At 46.6% G+C, this 22,151-nt stretch overlaps 2 protein-coding genes across 3 annotated transcripts in view; both read right to left on the reverse strand.

Annotated features, from left to right (window-relative positions):
* Positions 1–22,151, reverse strand: part of RAD54B (RAD54 homolog B) — a 56,772-nt gene that overhangs the window by 16,057 nt on the left and 18,564 nt on the right. For both annotated transcript variants that reach the window (XM_077270967.1, XM_077270968.1), the window contains exons 4-6: positions 5,032–5,238; positions 2,415–2,687; positions 1,708–1,870 (exon numbers count right to left, since the gene is read on the reverse strand). In XM_077270967.1, coding sequence (XP_077127082.1) covers positions 1,708–1,870; positions 2,415–2,687; positions 5,032–5,238 — 643 coding nt within the window. The remainder of the gene's footprint in view (positions 1–1,707; positions 1,871–2,414; positions 2,688–5,031; positions 5,239–22,151) is intronic.
* FSBP (fibrinogen silencer binding protein) lies at positions 14,829–21,341 on the reverse strand. Its single transcript, XM_077270969.1, has 2 exons — positions 20,800–21,341; positions 14,829–15,640 (listed from the first exon to the last, which is right to left on the reverse strand). Exons 1-2 carry the CDS (start codon positions 21,144–21,146, stop codon positions 15,121–15,123), a joined length of 867 nt encoding a protein of 288 aa, XP_077127084.1. The 5' UTR covers positions 21,147–21,341; the 3' UTR covers positions 14,829–15,120.

Genomic DNA, 22,151 nt, shown 5'->3' on the forward strand with positions numbered 1-22,151 from the left:
AACTCTGACTTACAGGGGTAGGCCATGCTTGGAGATCAAGTCTGCAGTCACTCTATGTGACTGCAGACTTGTGAATCTTCATAGTCTGCGCTGTCAGGATTCTCTGGTGCCGGAGCCTGGTGCGTGACTTGCAAGTATGTGATTTGCAAACATGCGGTCATGTGACGACTAGACGTGCGCATGTCTAGTCGGAATGTGACCTGAAGTATGCAAATTGCGCTGACGATTCCTGACAGCGGGCACAGTGAAAATTCACAAGTCAGAGTGACTGCACAAGAGTCCCAAGCCGGGATAACCCCTTTACTACATACAGAGGTCCTCTGTTCAGCATCATCATCTGGGCACCATAATAGAGGTTGTTTCCCACTCTCTGTAGGACCAATCAGGTCATGCATTACACACAACCCACTGAATTCAAATTACAGCGGTCAGCCAATGATTCCAGCCGGGAGACACTTAGTGATCATTTTGATCAGTTTAAAAAAAGGCTAAGGAAGGCAAACGATGGAAAATTTTTAGTGAAACCCAATTACAAAAATGATATTTAGCCTCAGTTAAATGCATTTAAGTAAGGAAAACAATATCCTATAAGATGGACAACCCCTTAAAAATAGGAAATTTACTGCGGAAAATCCCCCCCCCTCCCGGTTCGCCAAAAAATAAAAATAATTAGATCGATTTTGTGATCCACTGTCTGTCTGGATCAGAATTGTGCAAAAACTTTAGCGAATGAATTGTGCAAAAATATCTGGATAATGAAAACCGAACTCACGTGGTCAAAGCAAACCTACAAAATGACAAGGGCTGAAAAAAAAATAAAAATGGTCCAAAACTCATAATGAATTTGGTGCAAATATAAAAATGCCTAAAAACAAAACTTTTACTTAAAAAAAAAAAAGCCTGAAAAGAATAATGAATACTGTTACATCATTCATATTTGTATTATGTGTGCCTGTAATCAAAGATTATAGGGTCAAGTTATCCCCTAACGATAAGATAGGGGCTACGTTCCTGATCGATGGGGGGGTCCAACCCACTGGGAACTACCCACCCAGCAATCTAAACAGGGCTCGACCTACCCTCCATCCATTGCCTATAGAGCCGCCGGTAATACCGAGCGCTGTACTCCAGGGACGCCTGTTTACACGGGGCCAATACAAACTCCGTAAGGGCAGAATGATTACTAATATGATCGTTCTGCCTCATGCAGCATCTCGGCAGCACATTCTCTTAAGGCTCATGCACACGTCTGTAGATCTCGGCCCGTAATGGACGGTCTGTCTTTGAGACTAGCCATCTGAACTCGACAGTGTCATAAATGCCTATGAGGCTGTCAAATTCGGGTCAGGAGATCCGCAGACTATCCATTGTGGTCCATGCTCCGACCGATACCTACGGACGTCTGTATGAGCCCTTACACCAGGTGATGTGCTGCTGAGATGATTTTTATGCCAAGGTGAACCATATCATCAGCAGACGAGCAGGAATTTTGATTGACAGCGGATTGTCCTTAGGACGCAGTCAGACGACCATACAGATCGGAGCGAGATCGGACCACAATCTCCTGACCAGAGCGTGACTGTCTCATATGTTTCTATGTGTCGGGAGGGCCGCCGGCCAGTCCGAGCGCTGCGGTGCGATTTATCCGCCCTTTTAATGGCTTCCATTGTAATTCTATATTTCTTTTTTAGAAACTTTCTTTCCTACCTCATGCCCATTACACACTCATAAAGAAACAGAATCCCTTCTTTCTGATGGGGCCGTAGATGGACGGCCAGGTATGGATCCACCACCATGTCTACAACAGCGCAGCCGGGCTTATTGAACACTTGCTGGTGATATTTCGACGGTCTCGGCATTACTATGGAGTCTTAAAAAAAAACAAGATATAGACAATGTAGTCAGAGGAAGAAAGAAAAAATGCCAAAAACAGAATTCAGCTTGGGGTATGTTCACATGTGGTGGATGTTCACCCTTTGCCATACATAAGGTCAAAGCGGTGGCAAATCCATGACCAATCTGAAGTTAAAATCTGCAGAATCTGGAGTTTTCTAATTGGGTTTCATTAAAAAAAAAAAATTCGCACCGTTTGCCTTCTACAGCCTCTGTCTATTGCCTCTGTCTATTGCTAGCTGCAGAATGAGTTAACTGAGTATTTGTCAGTGAGCTCACTCTTATGGAGTTTCTTACTTCTTTATCTGTCTTTTTCAGCTGATTTATGACCACAGACCAGATCAAAGTTGAATGTGGCAGGAAATAAAGAGCCTGTAAGAGCCAAATAGTGCAACATTTTTAATGAAACCCAATTGAACAAAATATTTTTAACTCCAAATACATGGATTTATGTAAAAAAAAAAAAAAAAAGAATCCCCAAAGAAGGACAGCAACTAATGGGAGGTTTTAGAAATGAGTACTTGGTGTGCCGGGGTCGTGGCGAGGTTTGCAGCATTGGAGGTCTCTGGTGGCATTGGTTTCCTTGCTTCGGTCTTTCACTGGGTTGGTGAAGGGTTTTATTGGGACGTGATCTGATGGAGTTTGGGTGGACGCCATTACTGCTGAGTGAAAGCATCTGCCGCTGGTGAAATCTTCTGCCGAGATCGTACCCATCACCTCAATCTCCTTTCCACCAATCATCAGTGTGTGGCCTTCATCCAAGCTTTCCAGGTCCTTCAGCTTGTATCCCGACCCTGTGAAGAAGAAATCCACACACATGTAGGGACACAACACAGGTGACGGCGCGCTTACTGGACCAGAGTGTCTCCATCATCAACCTACGAGTCTATGGTGGGAGATCCTTATCCAACATGTCCATGGTTCGTCTTCCACAATCACAGTCAATCACCTACTTGTGGCGACAGCAAACTAGGTTTGGCCACCATTAAAGGTGAAGTCCTCTCTTATAATGTGATGGCATATTGATGCACCGGGGTAACACTGCGTCGTCCTCACTGCACATCGACGCACGCCGGGACCCTCGCTGTGGACAAGAAACTTAGAAGGGAAAGTAGCACTTCAACTTGGTCCCTTTCAGTCTCAGGATGAGTGTGAGTCCCAGCCTACCGTTCCTAGAATAAGGGCATGTCCAAGCAATATACTATCACCTTATAAGAGAGAAATACACTTCTGTATCTGCTGGAACTCTGCTAGTCTTCTCAATGCCACTGTGCACTTACAATTGCTCATTTTCCTTTCTACCCAGTTAATTCTTCTCATTTCTCTGCTCTATGTAGATAGAGGAAGTCTCTTTTTCCTGCATTAATCATTCCCCTCTTCAACTCCTGACCCAGCTGCTCCCTCCTGACCCTGCCAGTGACTTTTGCAGTGACTCATGACTCATACAGGGAAAATTGACCTGCTATTTCTACATAGAGCTTCGAAAGGAGTCAGCTAGTCAGTTTTTAATCACATAATGTCATAGACCTAATAGGAAAGGGAAGATTTAGCTGAGCAGAAAGGCAAAACGAGCAATTGTAAGCGCACAGCACTATATATGATGACTGCAATATATTAAGTGCATAAAAACTTTGATGGATGGGAAGAGGAGGAGGGCTTCTTTAATGAATGTGAAGGACAGTGACAGAAAATATTGATTTGATATCTATTTCTCTTTTGTTCAATCATTTTGCATTTTGGTAAAAATAAAATATTAACACTTTTATTTTTTAAAGCATTCTTACTTTGCAGCATTTTTCCACCCCTATCACAGTAGTGTATATCTCAGATTTGGAGATACTTATTATGCTCTTTTAAACAATTTTTCTTACTGTGTCCAGTTCTGGGCACCACATTTAAAAAGAAAGACATCGAAAAACTGGAGCAAGTTCAGAAAAGAGCTAATAGGATGGTGAGCGGACTGCAAAGTATGTCCTACGAGGAACGGTTAAAGGATCTGGGAATGTTTAGCTTGCAAAAAAGAAGGCAAAGAAGAGACTTAATAGCTGTCTATAAATATCTGAATGGCTGGCACAGTGTAGAGGGATCATCATTATTCTTATTTGCAGATGAAAACACGAGAAGCAATGGAATGAAACCGAAAGGGAAAAGACACAGAATAGATATTAGAAAAAAATTTTGACAGTGAGGGTGATCAATGAGTGGAACAGGCTGCCACAAGAGGTGGCGAGTTCTCCTTCAATGGAAGTCTTCAATCAGAGGCTGTCAAATAAATAAGGCAGCACACTGCGGCGCTAAAACATGCAAACATGAAAAATGAAAATGTAATTGCATTACTGCACTAGAAATATGAAAAATTTATAAAGTTTAGAGCATAAATTGGCCAATTCATGTGTACCTTGTAGCCACGATAAGGCATTTCTCGTATACCAGGGCCTAGCAATGCCTTTCCTCTCTGAGAATAAAGTCTTCATCTGAATGGGAGCCTAATGCGAGTCCTCTCTTTGACTAAAATCTCTCTCTCTCTGTGGAGGGGTAGTGGTCCTGCAGTGATTGAAAACACCTGTGGCTAAAAGGAGGAGTGCTCAGTCAGAAGGCTAATGAATACAAATCTAAAAAAACTGACCATCACATCCAAACATAGACTAAGTGTGAACAGGTGCTGAACAGAGAGAGAGATTTTAGTCAAAGAGGACTCACATTAGGCTCCCATTCAGATGAAGACTTTATTGTCAGAGAGGAAAGGCATTGCTAGGCCCTGGTATATGAGAAATACCGTATCGTGGCTACAAGGTACACATGAATTGGCCAATTTATGCGCTAAACTTTCTCAATTTTTCATATTTCTAGTGCAGTAATGCAATTCAATTTTCATGTTTGCATGTTTTGGCGCCGCAGTGTGTTGCCTTATTTATTTGACCGTATACGACTTGATGACTCTAGGTTCAGCACCTGTTCACACTTAGTCTATGTTTGGATGTGACTGTCAGTTTTTTAAAATTTGAATTCAATCAGAGGCTGGACACACATCTGTCTGAGATGGTTTAGTGAATCCTGAATTGAGCAGGGGGGGTTGGACACGATGACTCATGTCCATTCTATCATTCTACTTTAAATTATGAGAAAAATACACACTACCTTTTCCAATATCTTTGCCCTCCATGTCCTTTAATGTCACCGATCTCCCTCTAGTAATGAGAACTGCATCTCCCTCCCATTTCTTGTGCTTTTTCTTGGAGGCTTTGCACCAGACCACGCTGAAGTACTTAGCCGGGCAGCTCGGTTCTTCCTCCTCACTTCTAAGGTCTGTAACCGGATTTGTCACTCGGAGAGGAGCTGTAAAACCTAAGAAAATAATAGACTCCTTAGTTATCAACTGAGAACAGTCATTATAAGACTGACTTAACACAGAGGGAACGTCACAGCATTGAATATCAATGGCTCGTGTCCAAGTACGAGGTGACTCAAGTATCTCAGATGCTCTGGGACACAATCACAATCATGACGGTGGATGAAAAATAAGGGGAAAAAAATGCAACATCACTATCCCCCGATTTACTACTTTTGCAGATGTCCTCGCCGTCTCCTACATTATCTCAAGCTTTAGCCCTTTGGGACCATCTAAAGTGCCGTTTTCCACGCTCTTCACCTCCGTGATTGGGTAACCCACGATTTTGCCAAAGTTTGAGTATGTCATCAAAGTGGATTAAAGGCCTAGATCATATCAGCGTTTAGGGGTATGACCCTTGTCCTGTTTTCAGGAAGTTCATGAGATGCCTACATCGGATATCTTTAGGTATAATTGGCTCATTTTCTGTTGAACGATTATAGACCAGTCGTTCAGCGCTCGGATACTGGTCTGGTGAATTATGATGCCAATACGGTCGCCCTGTCCCCATACAGCATCATGTTACCTGTAACACAACTGTTTTATCAGCAAGACATCGTCCGGTGTAACGAGGATTTATGTGGCAGCATAAACAATCCATCTCCCATTTTGTTTACTGTCGTAAGATTGTTGGTATCGTTTCATGGTCCGATAGTCGGGAACAAGCGCCTCCAAAGGAACCTTTACTCTTCTTGAAATTGACGGCTACATAATTCTCTCTCGGGCGGCCACTTTTCCAATAGTGTTCGTTTCTATCTGTCCATAGGACTGTCTCTAGTAAATATTAGGCCACAACATTATTTTTGAATCTCAAATTCAATGACACGTCACTCCTTAGTATATACTGGTGCTCGGATAAGAGTTACCAATTCCTTTATCATATATGTTCAAAAAATCCGGCACTCAAAAGGTTAATGCTATTCAAAATGTTTTATTTGAGAAGTATAATCCAAAATTATAACGTTTCAGTCCTTTCATTGACCTTCATCAGACGGATTATGATAGTAGAGTATAATCATCCCCTATTGTTTTACCTCTGATCATGCTTGTTCATTTATATTTTGTTGTCTAAATGCTGCTGGATAGGCTCTTCTCAAATGGGGGCAAGAAAATCCATTTTATCTGTTTGGGCATCTGGTGGAAGATATCCTCTTCGCAACCCCCATGATAACCACCACCTGTTAGTCCAAAGTTCGGTTCAGGTACCAAAACTCCACCCGATCTCGAACCTGAACACCAACCCCAAATAGGGACATGAACTCTGGCTCTGTAATATGGTCATAGTAAGGGCTCAAGGGCTGCCAAAAGAAGCAGAGTACCCCCAGAGAATCACTCTCTCCCTCCAGAACACTAAAACGGACTACCGTGAGAAGACAGTGTTCAGAATTCAGCACCAGACACTAGGTGTGCGCTAGGAACCCCGAACTTTACAGTTTGGGTTCGTTCATCGCTATTTTTAATATATTGCTATCATGGTATCATATAGCACTTTGTACTTACAATTGTTCATTTTGCCTTTTTTTACCCAGCTAGCTCTGTGTAGAAACAGGAAGTCTATTTTCTATGCTCTATGTAGAAATAGGACGTCTCTGGTCCCTGTATTTATCATTCACCTCTAACTCCGGACCCAGCTGCTCCCTCCTTCCTGACAGGGCCTTTTGCAGTGACTCATGACTCATTCAGGGAAAATTCACCTCCTGTCTCAACATAGAGCTTAGAAGGATTCAGCTAGTCAGTTTTTAAACATGTGCTGTCATAGACCTAATGGAAAAGAGAAGTAGCCGGATACAAAGGCAAAATGAGCAATGGTAAGTACACTTTGCTATATAATATGATAAAACCTAAAATAAAGACAAAATGAGCATATGCCCTGCTGTAAATTCTAATATATATATATATATATATATATATATATATATATATATATATATATATATATATATATATATATATATATATATATATATATACACATACACACACTGTTGTGTGAAAATGTGTTTGCCCCTTCCAGATTTTCTATTCTATAGCATGTTTGTCACACTTTAATGTTCACGATTGCCAAGCAAATGTAATTATTAGACAAAGATAACACAAAATGCAGTTTTTAAATGAACGTCTCTATTATTAAGATAAAAAGAAATCCAAAAATACAGAGCCCTGTGTGAAAAAGTGATTGCCCACCTCCCCCCCCCCCCCTTAAAGGGAACCTATCACCCCGTTTTTTCGGTATGAGATAAAAATACTGTTAAATAGGGCCTGAGCTGTGCATTACAACAGTGTATTTTGTGGACCCCGATTCCCCACCTATGCTGCCGAAATACGTTACCAAAGTAGTTGTTTTCGCCTGTCAATCAGGCTGGTCAGGTCAGATGGGCGTGGTGTCTTCCCCCAGATCTTGCGTAGTTTTCCGTTGGTGGCGTAGTGGTGTGCGCATGTCCAAGGTCCCGAATCCTGCACAGGGGTGTGAAAATGGCAGCGATGTCCGTTATTCCATTGGTGGTCGGTGGGCGCGGCCATCTTGCTTTGGCCACGCGTGCGCAGAAGCGGCGCTCTGCTGGCCGCGGCTTCAGGAAAATGGCCGCGGGCATCCGCGCGTGCGCAGATGGCTATCGCGGCGGCCATTTTCGTGAAGTAGAGTTCATCTTATCTAGATGTGTGGTGAGCACTTTGACCCACCAAGAGCTTGACAGAAGTTTATAATGTAGATGTAAAAATAAAAATAAAAATTTCCCACAAAAATTATTTTTTAGCCCCCCGTTTTGTATTTTCCCAAGGGTAACAGGAGAAATTGGACCCCAAAAGTTGTCCAATTTGTCCTGAGTACGCTGATACCCCATATGTGGGGAGAACCACCGTTTGGGCGCATGGCAGAGCTCGGAAGGGAAGGAGCGCTATTTGGAATGCAGACTTATATGGAATGGTCTGCAGGCATCACATTGCGTTTGCAGAGCCCCTAATGTACCTAAACAATAGAAACCCCCCACAAGTGACCCCATATTGGAAACTAGACCCCCCAAGGAACTTATCTAGATGTGTTGTGAGAACTTTGAATCCCCAAGTGTTTCACTACAGTTTATAACGCAGAGCCGTGAAAATAAAAAATCTTTTTTTCCACAAAAATTTTTTAGCCCCCAGTTTTGTATTTTCCCAAGGGTAACAGGAGAAATTGGACCCCAAAAGTTGTTGTCCTATTTGTCCTGAGTACGCCGATACCCCATATGTTGGGGTAAACCCCTGTTTGGGCAAACAGGAGAGCTCGGAGGGGAAGGAGCACTGTTTTACTTTTTCAACGCGGAATTGGCTGGAATTGAGATCGGACGCCATGTCGCGTTTGGAGAGCCCTGATGTGCCTGAACAGTGGAAACCCCCCAATTATAACTGAAACCCTATCCCAAACACTCCCCTAACCCTAATCCCACCCATAACCCTAACCACACCTCTAACCCTGACACACCCCTAACCCTAATCCCAACCGTAAATGTAATTCAAACCCTAACTTTAGCCCCAACACTAACTTTAGCCCAAACCCTAACTGTAGCCCTAACCCTAGCCCCAACCCTAGCCCTAATGGGAAAATGGAAATAAATACATTTTTTTTTATTTTTCCCTAACTAAGGGGGTGATGAAGGGGGGTTTGATTTACTTTTATTGCGGGTTTTTAGCGGATTTTTATGATTGGCAGCCGTCACACACTGAAAGACGCTTTTTATTGCAAAAAATTTCTTGCGTTACCACATTTTGAGAGCTATAATTTTTTCCATATTTTGGTCCACAGAGTCATGTGAGGTCTTGTTTTTTGCGGGACGAGTTGACGTTTTTATTGGTAACATTTTTGGGCACATGACATTTTTTGATCGCTTTTTATTCCAATTTTTGTGAGACAGAATGACCAAAACCCAGCTATTTATGAATTTCTTTTTTTTTGGGGGGGGGGGGAGAGGGGGCGTTTATACCGTTCCGCGTTTGGTAAAATGGATAAAGCAGTTTTATTCTTCGGGTCAGTACGATTACAGCGATACCTCATTTATATATCATTTTTTTATGTTTTGGCGCTTTTATACATTAAAAACTATTTTATAGAAAAAAATCATTATTTTTGCATCGCTTTATTCTGAGGACTATAACTTTATTTTTTCGCTGATGATGCTGTATGGCGGCTCGTGTTTTGCGGGACAAGATGACGTTTTCAGCGGTACCATGGTTATTTATGTCTTTTTGCTCGCGTGTTAATCCACTTTTCGTTCGGCAGTATGATAGTAAAGCGTTGTTTTTTGCCTTTTTTTTTTTTTTTTAACGGTGTTCACTGAAGGGGTTAACTAGTGGGACAGTTTTATAGGTCGGGTTGTTACGGTACTAAATTTTATTGTTTTGTTTGTTTTTTTTAAATTTAAAGGAATGTATTTATTGGAACAATATTTTTTATTATTATTATTTACTTAGGAATTTTTTTTTTATTTTTTTTTAACTTTTTTACTTTGCCCCAGGGGGGGACATCACAGTAAAGTGACAGATTGCTGATCTGACACTTTGCTGTGCACTGTGTCAGATCGGCGATCTGACATGCACAGCAGGGAGGCTTCCCGGCGCCTGCTCTGAGCAGGCGCTGTGAAGCCACCTCCCTGCAGGACCCGGATGCAGACCCGCGGCCATTTTGGATCCGGGGCCTGCAGGGAGGACACGCTCGGTATAAGGTGAGCACATCGCCTTGTACCGATCGTCTCAGGGAAGCACGCAGGGAGCCCCCTCCCTGCGCGATGCTTCCCTATACCGCCGGAACACTGCGATCATGTTTGATCGGTGTGCCGGGGGTTAATGTGCCGGGGGCGGTCCGTGACCGCTCCTGGCACATAGTGCCGGATGTCAGCTGCAAGTCAGCTGACACCCGGCCGCGATCGGCCACGCTCCCCCCGTGAGCGCGGCCAATCGCTCTGGACGTACTATTCCGTCCTTGGGAAGTAGGGCCCACCCCACATGGACGGAATAGTACGTCCAATGGCAGAAAGGGGTTAACGAGCCTTGCCATATGATTTAGGATAAAAGCCAAACCAGAATCTCTATTCGCAGACACGTGTTTCAGGGTGTTGCCCCTAATTAGTGCAAAGTATGAGATCAGATTTGGCTAGGTGAGAGGCTCAAAACTGGCATCTAAGGGGCAACATTTCTCCTTAGGCTATGTGCCCACGATCAGGAAATAACGTTTTGGATGCAGCGTATTTTCGCAGAGCCCAAAACCTGCATTTTAATCACGCAGTTAATTGTGCTCAGTCAACCATGCGGATTTACCGCATCTAATGAACGGCTATGGGTGAAACTACCAAGACTCTGAAGAGACATCTCCTTACACAGGCATGTCATAAGTCTCCTTACACAGGCATGTCACTCTCCAATGAAGTTTAGGATTGCTACTTCCAATAGGTGGCGCTAGATTTCAAGTGCTCTTCCTCTCTGAAGAGACAATTTGCATATTTAACTTTCTTTTACCAGGAACAGCGCTGCACAATATTTAGTGGTACTGCAGTTCTCATATCCAGTAAGGATATACCGTATATACTCGAGTATAAGCCGAGATTTTCAGCCCATTTTTTTAAGCTGAAAGTGCCCCTCTCGGCTTATACTCGAGGAGTCGTCCCAGGGGGCCGTCGGGGAAGGAGGAGCGGCGGCTGTCACATATTCACCATATTCCTGGTGCGGTCCCTGCATCTCCGATGATCTCCAGGCACAGACCTCTCTTCCTGTGTTAAGCGGTCACATGGTACCGCTCATTACAGTAATGAATATGGGGACTCCACTCCCATAGGGGTGGAGCCGCATATTTACTACGTTAATGAGCGGTACGATGTGACCACTGAAAAAAGAGGAAGAAGCTGCCGGCTCCCAAAGACCATCTGACAGTGAGCTGCTAGGGACCGCGCCAGGAGCAGGTGAGTATAACAGGGAGGGTGAGCATTGCGCAATAGTCACCTGACCCCGTTCCACCAACAGGCGCCGCTCCGTCTACCTCTGCCTGTTCAGGTCAGGGGGCGCGATGACGTGGTTAGTGTGCGCCCTCTGCCTGAACAGTCAGAGAGCCAGAAAACAGAGCAGCGCACAGCGGTGGAACGGGACAGGTGAATATCGCAAGTGCCGGGGGCCTGAGCAACGAGAGGTGAGCATGTGATTTTTTTTATTTTATTTTAATAGCAGCAACAGCATATGGGGCATAATCTATGGAACATTTTATGGGGCCATAAACCTTTATACAGCATCTTATGGGGCATAATCTATGGAGCATTTTATGGGGCATAACCTATGGCGCATTTTATGGGGCATAATCTATGGAGCATTTTATAGGGCCATCAACCTTTATACAGCATTGTATGGGGCATATTCTATGGAGCATCTTATGGGGCATAATGTATGGAGCATTTTATGGGGCCATCAACCTTTATGCCGCATTGTATGGGGCAAATGTTTCTATGTAGCATCTTATGGGGCCATAATCAACCTTTATACACCATTGTATGAGGCAAATGTTTCTATGGAGCATCTTATGGGGCCATTATTAACCTTTGCAGCATTATATGGGCATATTTTAATATGGAGCTTCTTATGGGGCCCATCGTGAATTGTATGGAGCATTATATGGGGCTCCTGATTCAATATGGATATTCAAAAACACTTACGGTAACCTACTGATGTCTCAATTAATTTTACTTTTATTGGTATCTATTTTTATTTTTGAAATTTACCAGTAGCTGCTGCATTTTCCACCCTAGGCTTATACTCGAGTCATTAAGTTTTCCCAGTTTTTTGTGGCAAAATTAGGGCTCTCGGCTTATACTCAGGTCGGTTCATACTCGAGTATATACGGTATACAGAAAATAGTTCACTTTCAGTGCATACGGCTTATTTTCTGTATTTTTTGCACTTTAAATAGATTTAAAAAAATTATCTAATAAAGAAAACATTTGTAGTCTGTTTTAATTTATGAGATCTTACAAGATCACATCCTTGAATGGGGCTGTGATTTGCAGAAAATTGTATATGAAAAAAACAAAAAAAAAAAACAATCACTACATGTCAATCATTATTCAGTCACTATTTTTATTCTTCTGAAAAAAAAAAAAAAAAAAAAGGTGGTGACTTACACACAGGCTCTTCACAGTGTCACAAAATTAAAATAATAAAGTTTTCAATTGAGAATGACAAAAATCTATAAATCTGATATAACACAAGAATATAATGCAAAGAGTTGATTTTTTTTTTTTAAATCCTGGAATGACAAATATAAAACAAAAGTTTAGAAAAAACATAAGAATTGGAAGTGGTATTTTTTTGTTGTTGTCGTCTAACATAACTTGTAACAAACTGATACTGCAAAGACAGTAAAAAGTCTCAACCGGGTACAAACGACAGGAATGAAAGAAAATGTCAGTTTTGCTCATGAGATAGATTTAAAAAGGAGAACGCTCTGCGAAAGTCTATCGAAACAAGCCCTGTGTGCGGGGGCCGGAGCAGACGTTGGCGGGGCCGGAGCAGACGTTGGCGGGGCCGGAGCAGACGTTGGCGGGGCCGGAGCAGACGTTGGCGGGGCCGGAGCAGACGTTGGCGGGGCCGGAGCAGACGTTGGCGGGGCCGGAGCAGACGTTGGCGGGGCCGGAGCAGACGTGCTGTCACACAAAACTTATTTAATGGGACATTATGGTCGCCAATGCCCGGCCACAGGTCTCCAGGCCTAAACCAAGAGACAAGTGTGCATAAAGGAGACTGTTTTCCGAAGACAGTGAGGCCGGCCATTGTGGACAGACAGTAAAATATGGTGGTGTATCGCACAGGTGCAGGACACCTTCCAACAATGTGCACGACCCGATGGGCATCGGCTGACGCAAGATCACCTCAGATAGCAATCGTACGAGAATATCGGATGTGAGAACGAGCCTTTAGGTATTAAAGGGAACCTGTCAGCAGGATTGTGCACAGTAACCTACAGACAGCGTCAGGTCGGCGACGTTATACTGATTAAACTAACACCTTGGTTAATTAAATCCGTCTTGTGGTTGTTCTTTGATCTTTATTTTCCGTTTTGAGGTAATAAGCTCCTCAGGTGGGCTCGGTGTATGTGTGCTCTGATTATATACTCATAATGCAGACCGCTGACAGGTCGCTGAGCCCTCACTGACCTGTCCCCTAGTTACCTTCCGCAGGCAGGTGCTGGCCGTGGCAGCTGCTCTGCAGCATAATTGCATGTTTTATGTGCCAATAATACATTTTACTCACATTATTAACATGATTATGCAGCAGAGCAGGAGCCACGGCTGCTTCCTACCTGCAGAAGGTTTTTTGTTTTTTTTTAACGTATGTACAGATATTCATTATGCAAACTAGGGTGCAGGTCAGTGAGGGATCAGCGACCTGTCAGCAGCCATACTGATGAATACCTAATCAAAGCCGCCCCGCAGCACGAGCATATCATTAGCTCAAAACTGAAAATAAAGATTACACAACAAACACAAGACGGATTTCATCACCAGGCATCATTGTAATCCGTATAACGGCGCCGACCTGACACTGTGTGTAGTTACTGTGCACAATCCTGCTGACAGGTTCCCTTTAAAGCCGAGGCTGTACTACTGAGAGATCCAGTTGACAAGCCGCAATATATCAGGCAGCTGCAGCGTTCTTATAAACACCAAATCATCCACGTCATATATACACATCTATTCGATTTTAGTGGCAGCACAGTGTAAATTTTCATGAGGACAGTGATGATAAAAAAAAAAAAAAATCAAAGGTGTGTACATGTCATCAGGATCTCTGTAGGGCAGCCTCCGGCTTTAGGGCTGTAACTTCAAACAATGATCATAAAAGAAAGAAAAAACTCAGGTGGGAGCTATACTTTCAACAAACTTTGTATAAATCAACAGTACATGGGAATATTAGAAACTTTGGAATATATCTTGAGAGCTCTACTTCTTATGCCACTTAGGAGCCACTTCATTCCCTGCCTCCTAATTCTATCATACATTCTGGGGGGGGGGGGGGACATTGACCGACTGAGTCAGATTGCACCTCCTATTATAATCTACAGAGAGGTTGAGTGAGAGAACAGGAGAGATTTGCTAGAAAGCTCTGCACAGTGCAGCTCAGAGTCAATTTTAAGAGCCAACAGAGGGAAAAACTGGTAAAAATGCAGAATACTCATAATGGCCTGACATCGTTTTAGTCCTCATGAATACAGCTTATTCTGAAAAGTTACAGTTAGCGTTTAAAAGTTTACAAAAAAAATTGTAGTCATAGACAGCACTAGAGGAGGAATCTGTTCAGGATCCTCTTCTTTTGACCAGAATGGAGAGAAATTATAAAGGGTAACTTTCTCTGAAAGACCCGTCCTCCATCACAAACACCACCCACTGATTTAAATGGACACCATGTAATGCTTATTTTTCCCACTGGAGGCACTGCAGGGAAACTGGACACTCGCTGGTGGGCTGCAGAAGCAGAACCATGCGACACCCATCTATCAAACATGGGTGTCCAAAGCAGAGAACCCTTTGAAGCATTACATAGGTTTGGTAAATTTTTAATAGGGTCTTCAGAGGTACTCACTACAACATAGGAGGTGAGCAGTGCCGAGGACACCACACCTATAGACACCTGTCAGGATGCATGAATGAACGATCGGCAGGCAAGGTCTACCTGTCCTATTTAGAAACGATGCTGAAGAGAACGGGGTCGGAGAACCACTTTATGAACCCTGTTGAGGTCTGATGTGTCCCAGGCTTGCTGAGATCAATACCAGAAGGAACCTCACAGTGGGATACATCCCCCCCAATGACCACACACCCAAGGCGCAGAGTCTATAAGTTACTATACTCCGGCAGGTCCCTCCTCAACCTCAACACCTTCAACTTCTCAACTTTAATTTTAGCTTTCAGCAATTCCTCTTCTAGCTGCTGCCTCCTCTTCAAGCATTCCCTCTTCTCCTTAATGTAGAGTCCATATTGCTTCTGGTTGTGTACGATGATCTGATGCTCTTTTTTAACCAACTGTAACGTCTCTGGACTGCAAGCGCAAGTCGTCCGCAGGCGCGAGCAGTTCTGGCTGAAGCACTCTTCTATCCGGGGCAGCGGCGGAGACATGGACAAGTTCATATCCACGGAGGAGAGGGAAGGAGATATCGATCTCTCCATGTTGTGTTCAAACTCCAGATCCTCGGCATCGTCGGAGGCCGCCTCTGGTCGCGGAGGCACGAGTAAAGATGGAGGCGGCTTCACATCGTCATCTTGCTCCAGCTCCACGGTGACCGCAGAGATGTGATCCGGTAACGGCGGCGGCAAGAGGTTGATTGTCGATTCTGGCCTTGTAGACTTCACTTCACTGAAATGAAAGGCAGAGAATTCAGTGTCTGCAATATTATAACAGCAAAGCATTGCATCTAGCTCCGGTAACACTGACCAATGTGATTAAATGGGCTGTCTTGTTAGACACAATCCCGTGTACAAGGTACGAGCTGCTGATTTTGCAGAAGTATCACGTGCCCATCACATATAAGGAAGGCTCAAGAGCAACTCTCCACTTTGGCTCATAGAGAGTGGGTGGTCAGAGCAGGAGGCCCTTCCTGCATGGCCTCCACATGCACAGGGTGTATCAAAAAGAGTTGTCGTCATGAGACAACCCCTTTAAAAGGGTTTTCCCACCACTAATATTGATGAGCTCTGCAAAAGTCAGCAAAACCAGCTGATTTTGGAGATGGTCGGCCAATGTGCATGGGGTCTTCTGACTCTTCCCGACAAATGAAGAGGAGCCGAGTACTATGTATGGGAAATACAGGTGGCGGCCAAACGTTGGGTCAGCCGACAGCAATCACATGAGTATGCGGCCTGCTCAGAAGAACCCATGGCTGCTGTTTTTTGGCACAAGGTTAGGAGGAGACTGGGTTTTTATAAAGCTGGGAAATTTGCATCACCCGGCCTTTCCTAACTATGATAGTTAACAAGCCATAACCCTAACAGACTAATTAAAGTCTGAAGCCTCGGTCAAAGTCACCTGAGCGCACAAATTTCCAAAGGAGGCCAAACTTTTGCATTGGCCCATTTTCCCTTTTGTAATTTTTAAAATATAAAAAACGATATATATATATATATATATATATATATATATATATATATATTGCCTAAAATACAAGGGAAATGTGCCATCTTTAACTTTAGGCCTGTTAGAGATCATTTCATCCTTAACTGTTCACAATAACAGTAATTTTGACAAGGGGTGCGAGGACTTTTACATGCCACTGTATTAGATGTTTAGGATGTGTCAGAGGTGTCTACTGCGAGACAACCCCCTTATGTCAGCTGAGTCCACTGCCCGTGATGTGTGTGGGGACCTCCGAATCTCCACTGATGACCGGGGAGTTGAGGGATTCACTGCCCGTGATGTGTGTGGGGACCTCCGAATCTCCACTGATGACCGGGGAGTTGAGGGATTCACTGCCCGTGATGAGTGGGGACCTCCGAATCTCCACTGATTACCGGGGAGTTGAGTGATTCACTGCCGTGATGTATGTGGGGACCTCCGAATCACCACTGATGACCGGGGAGTTGAGGGATTCACTGCCCGTGATGTGTGTGGGGACCTCCGAATCTCCACTGATGGCCGGGGAGTTGAGTGATTCACTGCCCGTGATGTGTGTGGGGACCTCCGAATCACCACTGATGACCGGGGAGTTGAGGGATTCACTGCCCGTGATGAGTGGGGACCTCCGAATCTCCACTGATGACCAGGGAGCTGAGGGATTCACTGCCCGTGATGTGTGTGGGGACCTCCGAATCTCCACTGATGACCGGGGAGCTGAGGGATTCACTGCCCGTGATGTGTGTGGGGACCTCCGAATCACCACTGATGACCGGGGAGCTGAGGGATTCACTGCCCGTGATGTGTGTGGGGACCTCCGAATCTCCACTGATGACCGGGGAGCTGAGGGATTCACTGCCCGTGATGTGTGTGGAGACCTCCGAATCACCACTGATGACCGGGGAGCTGAGGGATTCACTGCCCGTGATGTGTGTGGGGACCTCCGAATCTCCACTGATGACCGGGGAGCTGAGGGATTCACTGCCCGTGATGTGTAGGGACCTCCGAATCTCCACTGATGACCGGGGAGTTGAGGGATTCACTGCCCGTGATGTGTGTGGGGACCTCCGAATCTCCACTGATGACCGGGGAGCTGAGGGATTCACTGCCCGTGATGTGTGTGGGGACCTACGAATCACCACTGATGACCGGGGAGCTGAGGGATTCACTGCCCGTGATGTGTGTGGGGACCTCCGAATCTCCACTGATGACCGGGGAGCTGAGGGATTCACTGCCCGTGATGTGTAGGGACCTACGAATCACCACTAATGACCGGGGAGTTGAGGGATTCACTGCCCGTGATGTGTGTGGGGACCTCCGAATCTCCACTGATGACCGGGGAGCTGAGGGATTCACTGCCCGTGATGTGTGTGGGGACCTACGAATCACCACTGATGACCGGGGAGCTGAGGGATTCACTGCCCGTGATGTGTGTGGGGACCTCCGAATCTCCACTGATGACCGGGGAGCTGAGGGATTCACTGCCCGTGATGTGTGTGGGGACCTCCGAATCTCCACTGATGACCGGGGAGTTGAGGAATTGGGCGTTTCTATTTCAGCATGCTCGATCCTTTTGTTCTCAGCAGACAATCTACCGCCAAATGTGTTTAGCAGCGGCTTGTTCTTCATGTTAAAATCACCCTTTCTTACCCACCACGAGTCAGCACTGGACCTGGGAAGGGTTAGAAAAGAACAGTTTGGGCTTTTTTTTTTTAAACAATCTGCAGCCAGGGAACAAAAGTTTTTCGGAACTGAAAAATCCCTTTAATGCAAATTGGCACTCATAAGCCAGAGATCTTTAGTGTGTGTGTTTTTAGGAGGGTACAAAACAATGTTTGTTTTTATAATCTAGGGTTTATTTGGAACGAAAGTGTCAAAACTAAACTGGCAGTGAAAGGGTTAAAACTAAGGTGTACGCAGCAGCGCACACCCCTCAATATGTACATACGGCAGGCGTCCTGTGTGTGTTTTATGCTTTTCCAGATAGAAGAGGCTAACTGCACATAATCCGGAGCAGCGACGGCCGCGGACCCCCCTGTTCTACCCCCATCCTCTAATAGCAGCTGTGACTGGCAGCGGCCCACAGGAGCGCTGGGATTGGCCGACTCCCCCAGCTTTATATCTAGGACTGGAATTTCAGGTTTGGCCTGGCTCCTGGGATCTGAGGCTCCATTCTGCTGAGTGCGGCTTTTCGGCCACCATGGCACCTCTTAACCCTTTCTGCTCAGTCTTCATTTGCACGTCGACAGTACAGGCTTTGTATAGGGAACAGAAGCGGCCGCTGTCCTGGATTAGCCCCCCACTATAACGCCAGTGCCAAGCCTACGCAGAGATGGAAGCCGGAGGGGCAGTCGTCCAGCTCTGCAGCCCCCCATAGCCAATCTGCCTAACGTAGCGACAGGACCATGTCAGCTGTCTGAGGCAGATTAGACGTTCAGTAACTTGGAGAAGTTGGGTGAAGCCTTTCTTTAGCTATCACACCGGTGTAATGCGCAGTATCCCTTTGTGCTATGTATTAGGACGTCGCCCCCTTATGGGTGCACATAGCGCTGCTGCTACACGGGAGAAGACCGTGCCATAGCTGCCCCTATACTTGTGCCATGACTTCACCATATGTACCCAGTACTGGAGAAACAGCTGCTTTCTTCCAGGAACAGCGCCACACCTATCATTGGGTTGTGTTTGGTACTGCAGCTTAGTCTCATTCAATAGATCCCGACTGCAATAGCAGAGACACCCCATGGACATGTGTGGCGCTGCTCCTGGAGGAAAGCAGACATGTTATTCCATCTTTTAAATCCCTTTAGGCTGGAAAGGCAGGTATTTTTTTTTTAACCAAAGCCAGAAATCATTCAGAAGGATTGGGGAGTTATGAGGAAACGAGGGGAGTTATGAGGGAACAACCATTTCTCCTCCCTGCTGGATCTACTTTGGCTCAAAAACTTGCAAAACTGGTTGACCATGAAAAGAGACTGCCCAAGATTATAGAAATATGGCTGCTTTCTCCAGAAAACAGCGTCACCCCTGTGCTCAGGCAGTGTGTAGTGTTCAGCTCTGCCATAGTCTCTTGGATAGAGCTGAGCCGCAGTACCACACGCAACCTCTGGACAAGTGTGGCGCTATTTATGAAAGCAATCAGCCAAGCTGTCCTAAGTGTGCGGCTGAAGTTAAAGCAACCCGCAGGGAGACATTGGGCACATCAACTGGCTGCATCCCAGCACCGATTGACCCCTTAAGGAGCTCTCTGAATATGTGTGGAGCCCGGGGCGCAGAGTGGAGCCCCTCTATATAAGGCCGCAGTGAGGTCACTTATGTGATGGACCCCGCGGTGGAGTGAAGCCCCTCTACCAGGCCGCAGTGAGGTCACATATGTGCAGCCCCTCTACCAGGCCGCAGTGAGGTCACATATGTGTAGCCCCTCTACCAGGCCGCAGTGAGGGCACATATGTGTAGCAGGCCACAGTGAGGTCATGTATGTGATGGAACACTGGGCGGCATGAAGCCCCTCTACCAGGCCGCAGTGAGGTCACATATGTGCAGCCCCTCTACCAGGCCGCAGTGAGGTCACATATGTGTAGCCCCTCTACCAGGCCACAGTGAGGTCATGTATGTGATGGAACACTGGGCGGCATGAAGCCCCTCTACCAGGCCGCAGTGAGGTCACATATGTGCAGCCCCTCTACCAGGCCGCAGTGAGGTCACATATGTGCAGCCCCTCTACCAGGCCGCAGTGAGGTCACATATGTGCAGCCCCTCTACCAGGCCACAGTGAGGTCATGTATGTGATGGAACACTGGGCGGCATGTAGCCCCTCTACCAGGCCGCAGTGAGGTCACATATGTGCAGCCCCTCTACCAGGCCGCAGTGAGGTCACATGTGTAGCCCCTCTACCAGGCCGCAGTGAGGTCACATATGTGCAGCCACTCTACCAGGCCGCAGTGAGGTCACATGTGTAGCCCCTCTACCAGGCCGCAGTGAGGTCACATATGTGCAGCCCCTCTACCAGGCCGCAGTGAGGTCACATATGTGCAGCCCCTCTACCAGGCCGCAGTGAGGTCACATATGTGCAGCCCCTCTACCAGGCCACAGTGAGGTCATGTATGTGATGGAACACTGGGCGGCATGAAGCCCCTCTACCAGGCCGCAGTGAGGTCACATATGTGCAGCCCCTCTACCAGGCCACAGTGAGGTCACATATGTGCAGCCCCTCTACCAGGCCGCAGTGAGGTCACATATGTGCAGCCCCTCTACCAGGCCGCAGTGAGGTCACTTATGTGCAGCCCCTCTACCAGGCCGCAGTGGTCAGGTGTCACTGCCAGAGTGGCTGCCATAGTCACGTGACCGCTCCGTGCACTCGGGAGTCGGGCTCCCCCTGGCGGGCCTCCCCGGCATTGCTGCGCACTTACTTGCCGGTGCCGTTGACGACGTTGCCGAACTGCGGGATGATGTCCAGCAGGCGCTTGGTGGCCTCGGTCAGGGTGCTGTCGGCGCCGGCCTTGCTCTGCAGCAGCAGCTCCTGCTTGCCGTGCTCCTTCAGCCGCTTGTAGAGGGTGCGCAGGCCCTGCGGGGTGCGCGGCGGCCTCCCGGGGCCCATGGCGTTGTACTTGTCGGCGATGATCTCCCAGCAGTTGTTCTTCTCGATGATGACGGAGTGCTTGTTGGTGTGCTCCTCCAGCACGCCGATGTACGGCCGCACCAGCTCCAGCAGGTCCAGCTTTTCAAACACCGTGAAGTTACACGATCGCGCCTTCATGGCTAGGCCGCGCCGCACACACCGCACACGCAGGCTTAACTCGGTTAGTCCCGCTCAGGCCTACGCCTACAGGGGGGAGGAGGAGGGTTTATTACAAGGCCTCCGGCTTAAGCCGGCCCGGGGGCAGGAAGTCAGGCCTGGCCGCCATGTGGCCCCTGTGCCGGGCTGTGGCCCCGCTGCTGACACTCGGGGCCCGGGCAGACATTGCCCCCCGTCACTTATTAAGTCAGGTGAGAAGCCGGCGATGGAGACGTGCCCGCAGCGCCGCCCGGCGCACACCCCCTGCCGGGGCCCCGCCGTCTGGGTGCAGGCTTTGCCTCATTTGCATAATACTAGTCCGGCAGCCAATCAGCCGCTCGGACACTTAGGTCACGCCCAAGGCTCAGACTGCGCTGTAAGCTCGGCCTCGCCGGCTGTGCGCGCCCCGGGGGATTGTGGGGCGGACAAGGCCATAGCAACCGGCCATAGCAACCAGACACCGCAACGTGCGGACAGCGGGCTGATAACAGAGAACAACACATTTAGCCACTATTCGTTTTCATTACAGCTTTACAAAACGTCTTTTTTTTTTTTTCGTCATTACAAAGTGTGTAAAGTGACATGCAAATCGCCTCTTCAGAGAAGCCTAGAACTCTAGCGCCACCTGATGGGAGTAACAAGCCTAAAAGTCAGTATCGACTCTGGCGCCATAACGGTTAGGATAAAGGCCAAAGCAGACAGCTGGGGTCTAAGGGGACGCTTCTCCTTATGGAGCGTGATAGCTTGGGGTAAGGAGACTTATAGGCCATGTAATGTTCTCCTGGGACAGAGGGAGGAGCACGGCCTGGCCTATCGGTACGTGCACATGTATTTTGGAGCTCTGCGGAGTTGAGTAATCCGCAGGTAAAAGGCACTGCGTTTTACCTGCGGATTTACTGCGGTTTGTATGCGGATTTTGTGCCGATTCCACCTGCGGTTTTCTATTATGGAGCAGATGTAAACCACAGCGGAATCCGCACAAAGAAT

This window comes from Ranitomeya variabilis, chromosome 6 (genome assembly GCF_051348905.1).
Source record: "Ranitomeya variabilis isolate aRanVar5 chromosome 6, aRanVar5.hap1, whole genome shotgun sequence".
Taxonomy (NCBI): Eukaryota; Metazoa; Chordata; class Amphibia; order Anura; family Dendrobatidae; genus Ranitomeya; species Ranitomeya variabilis.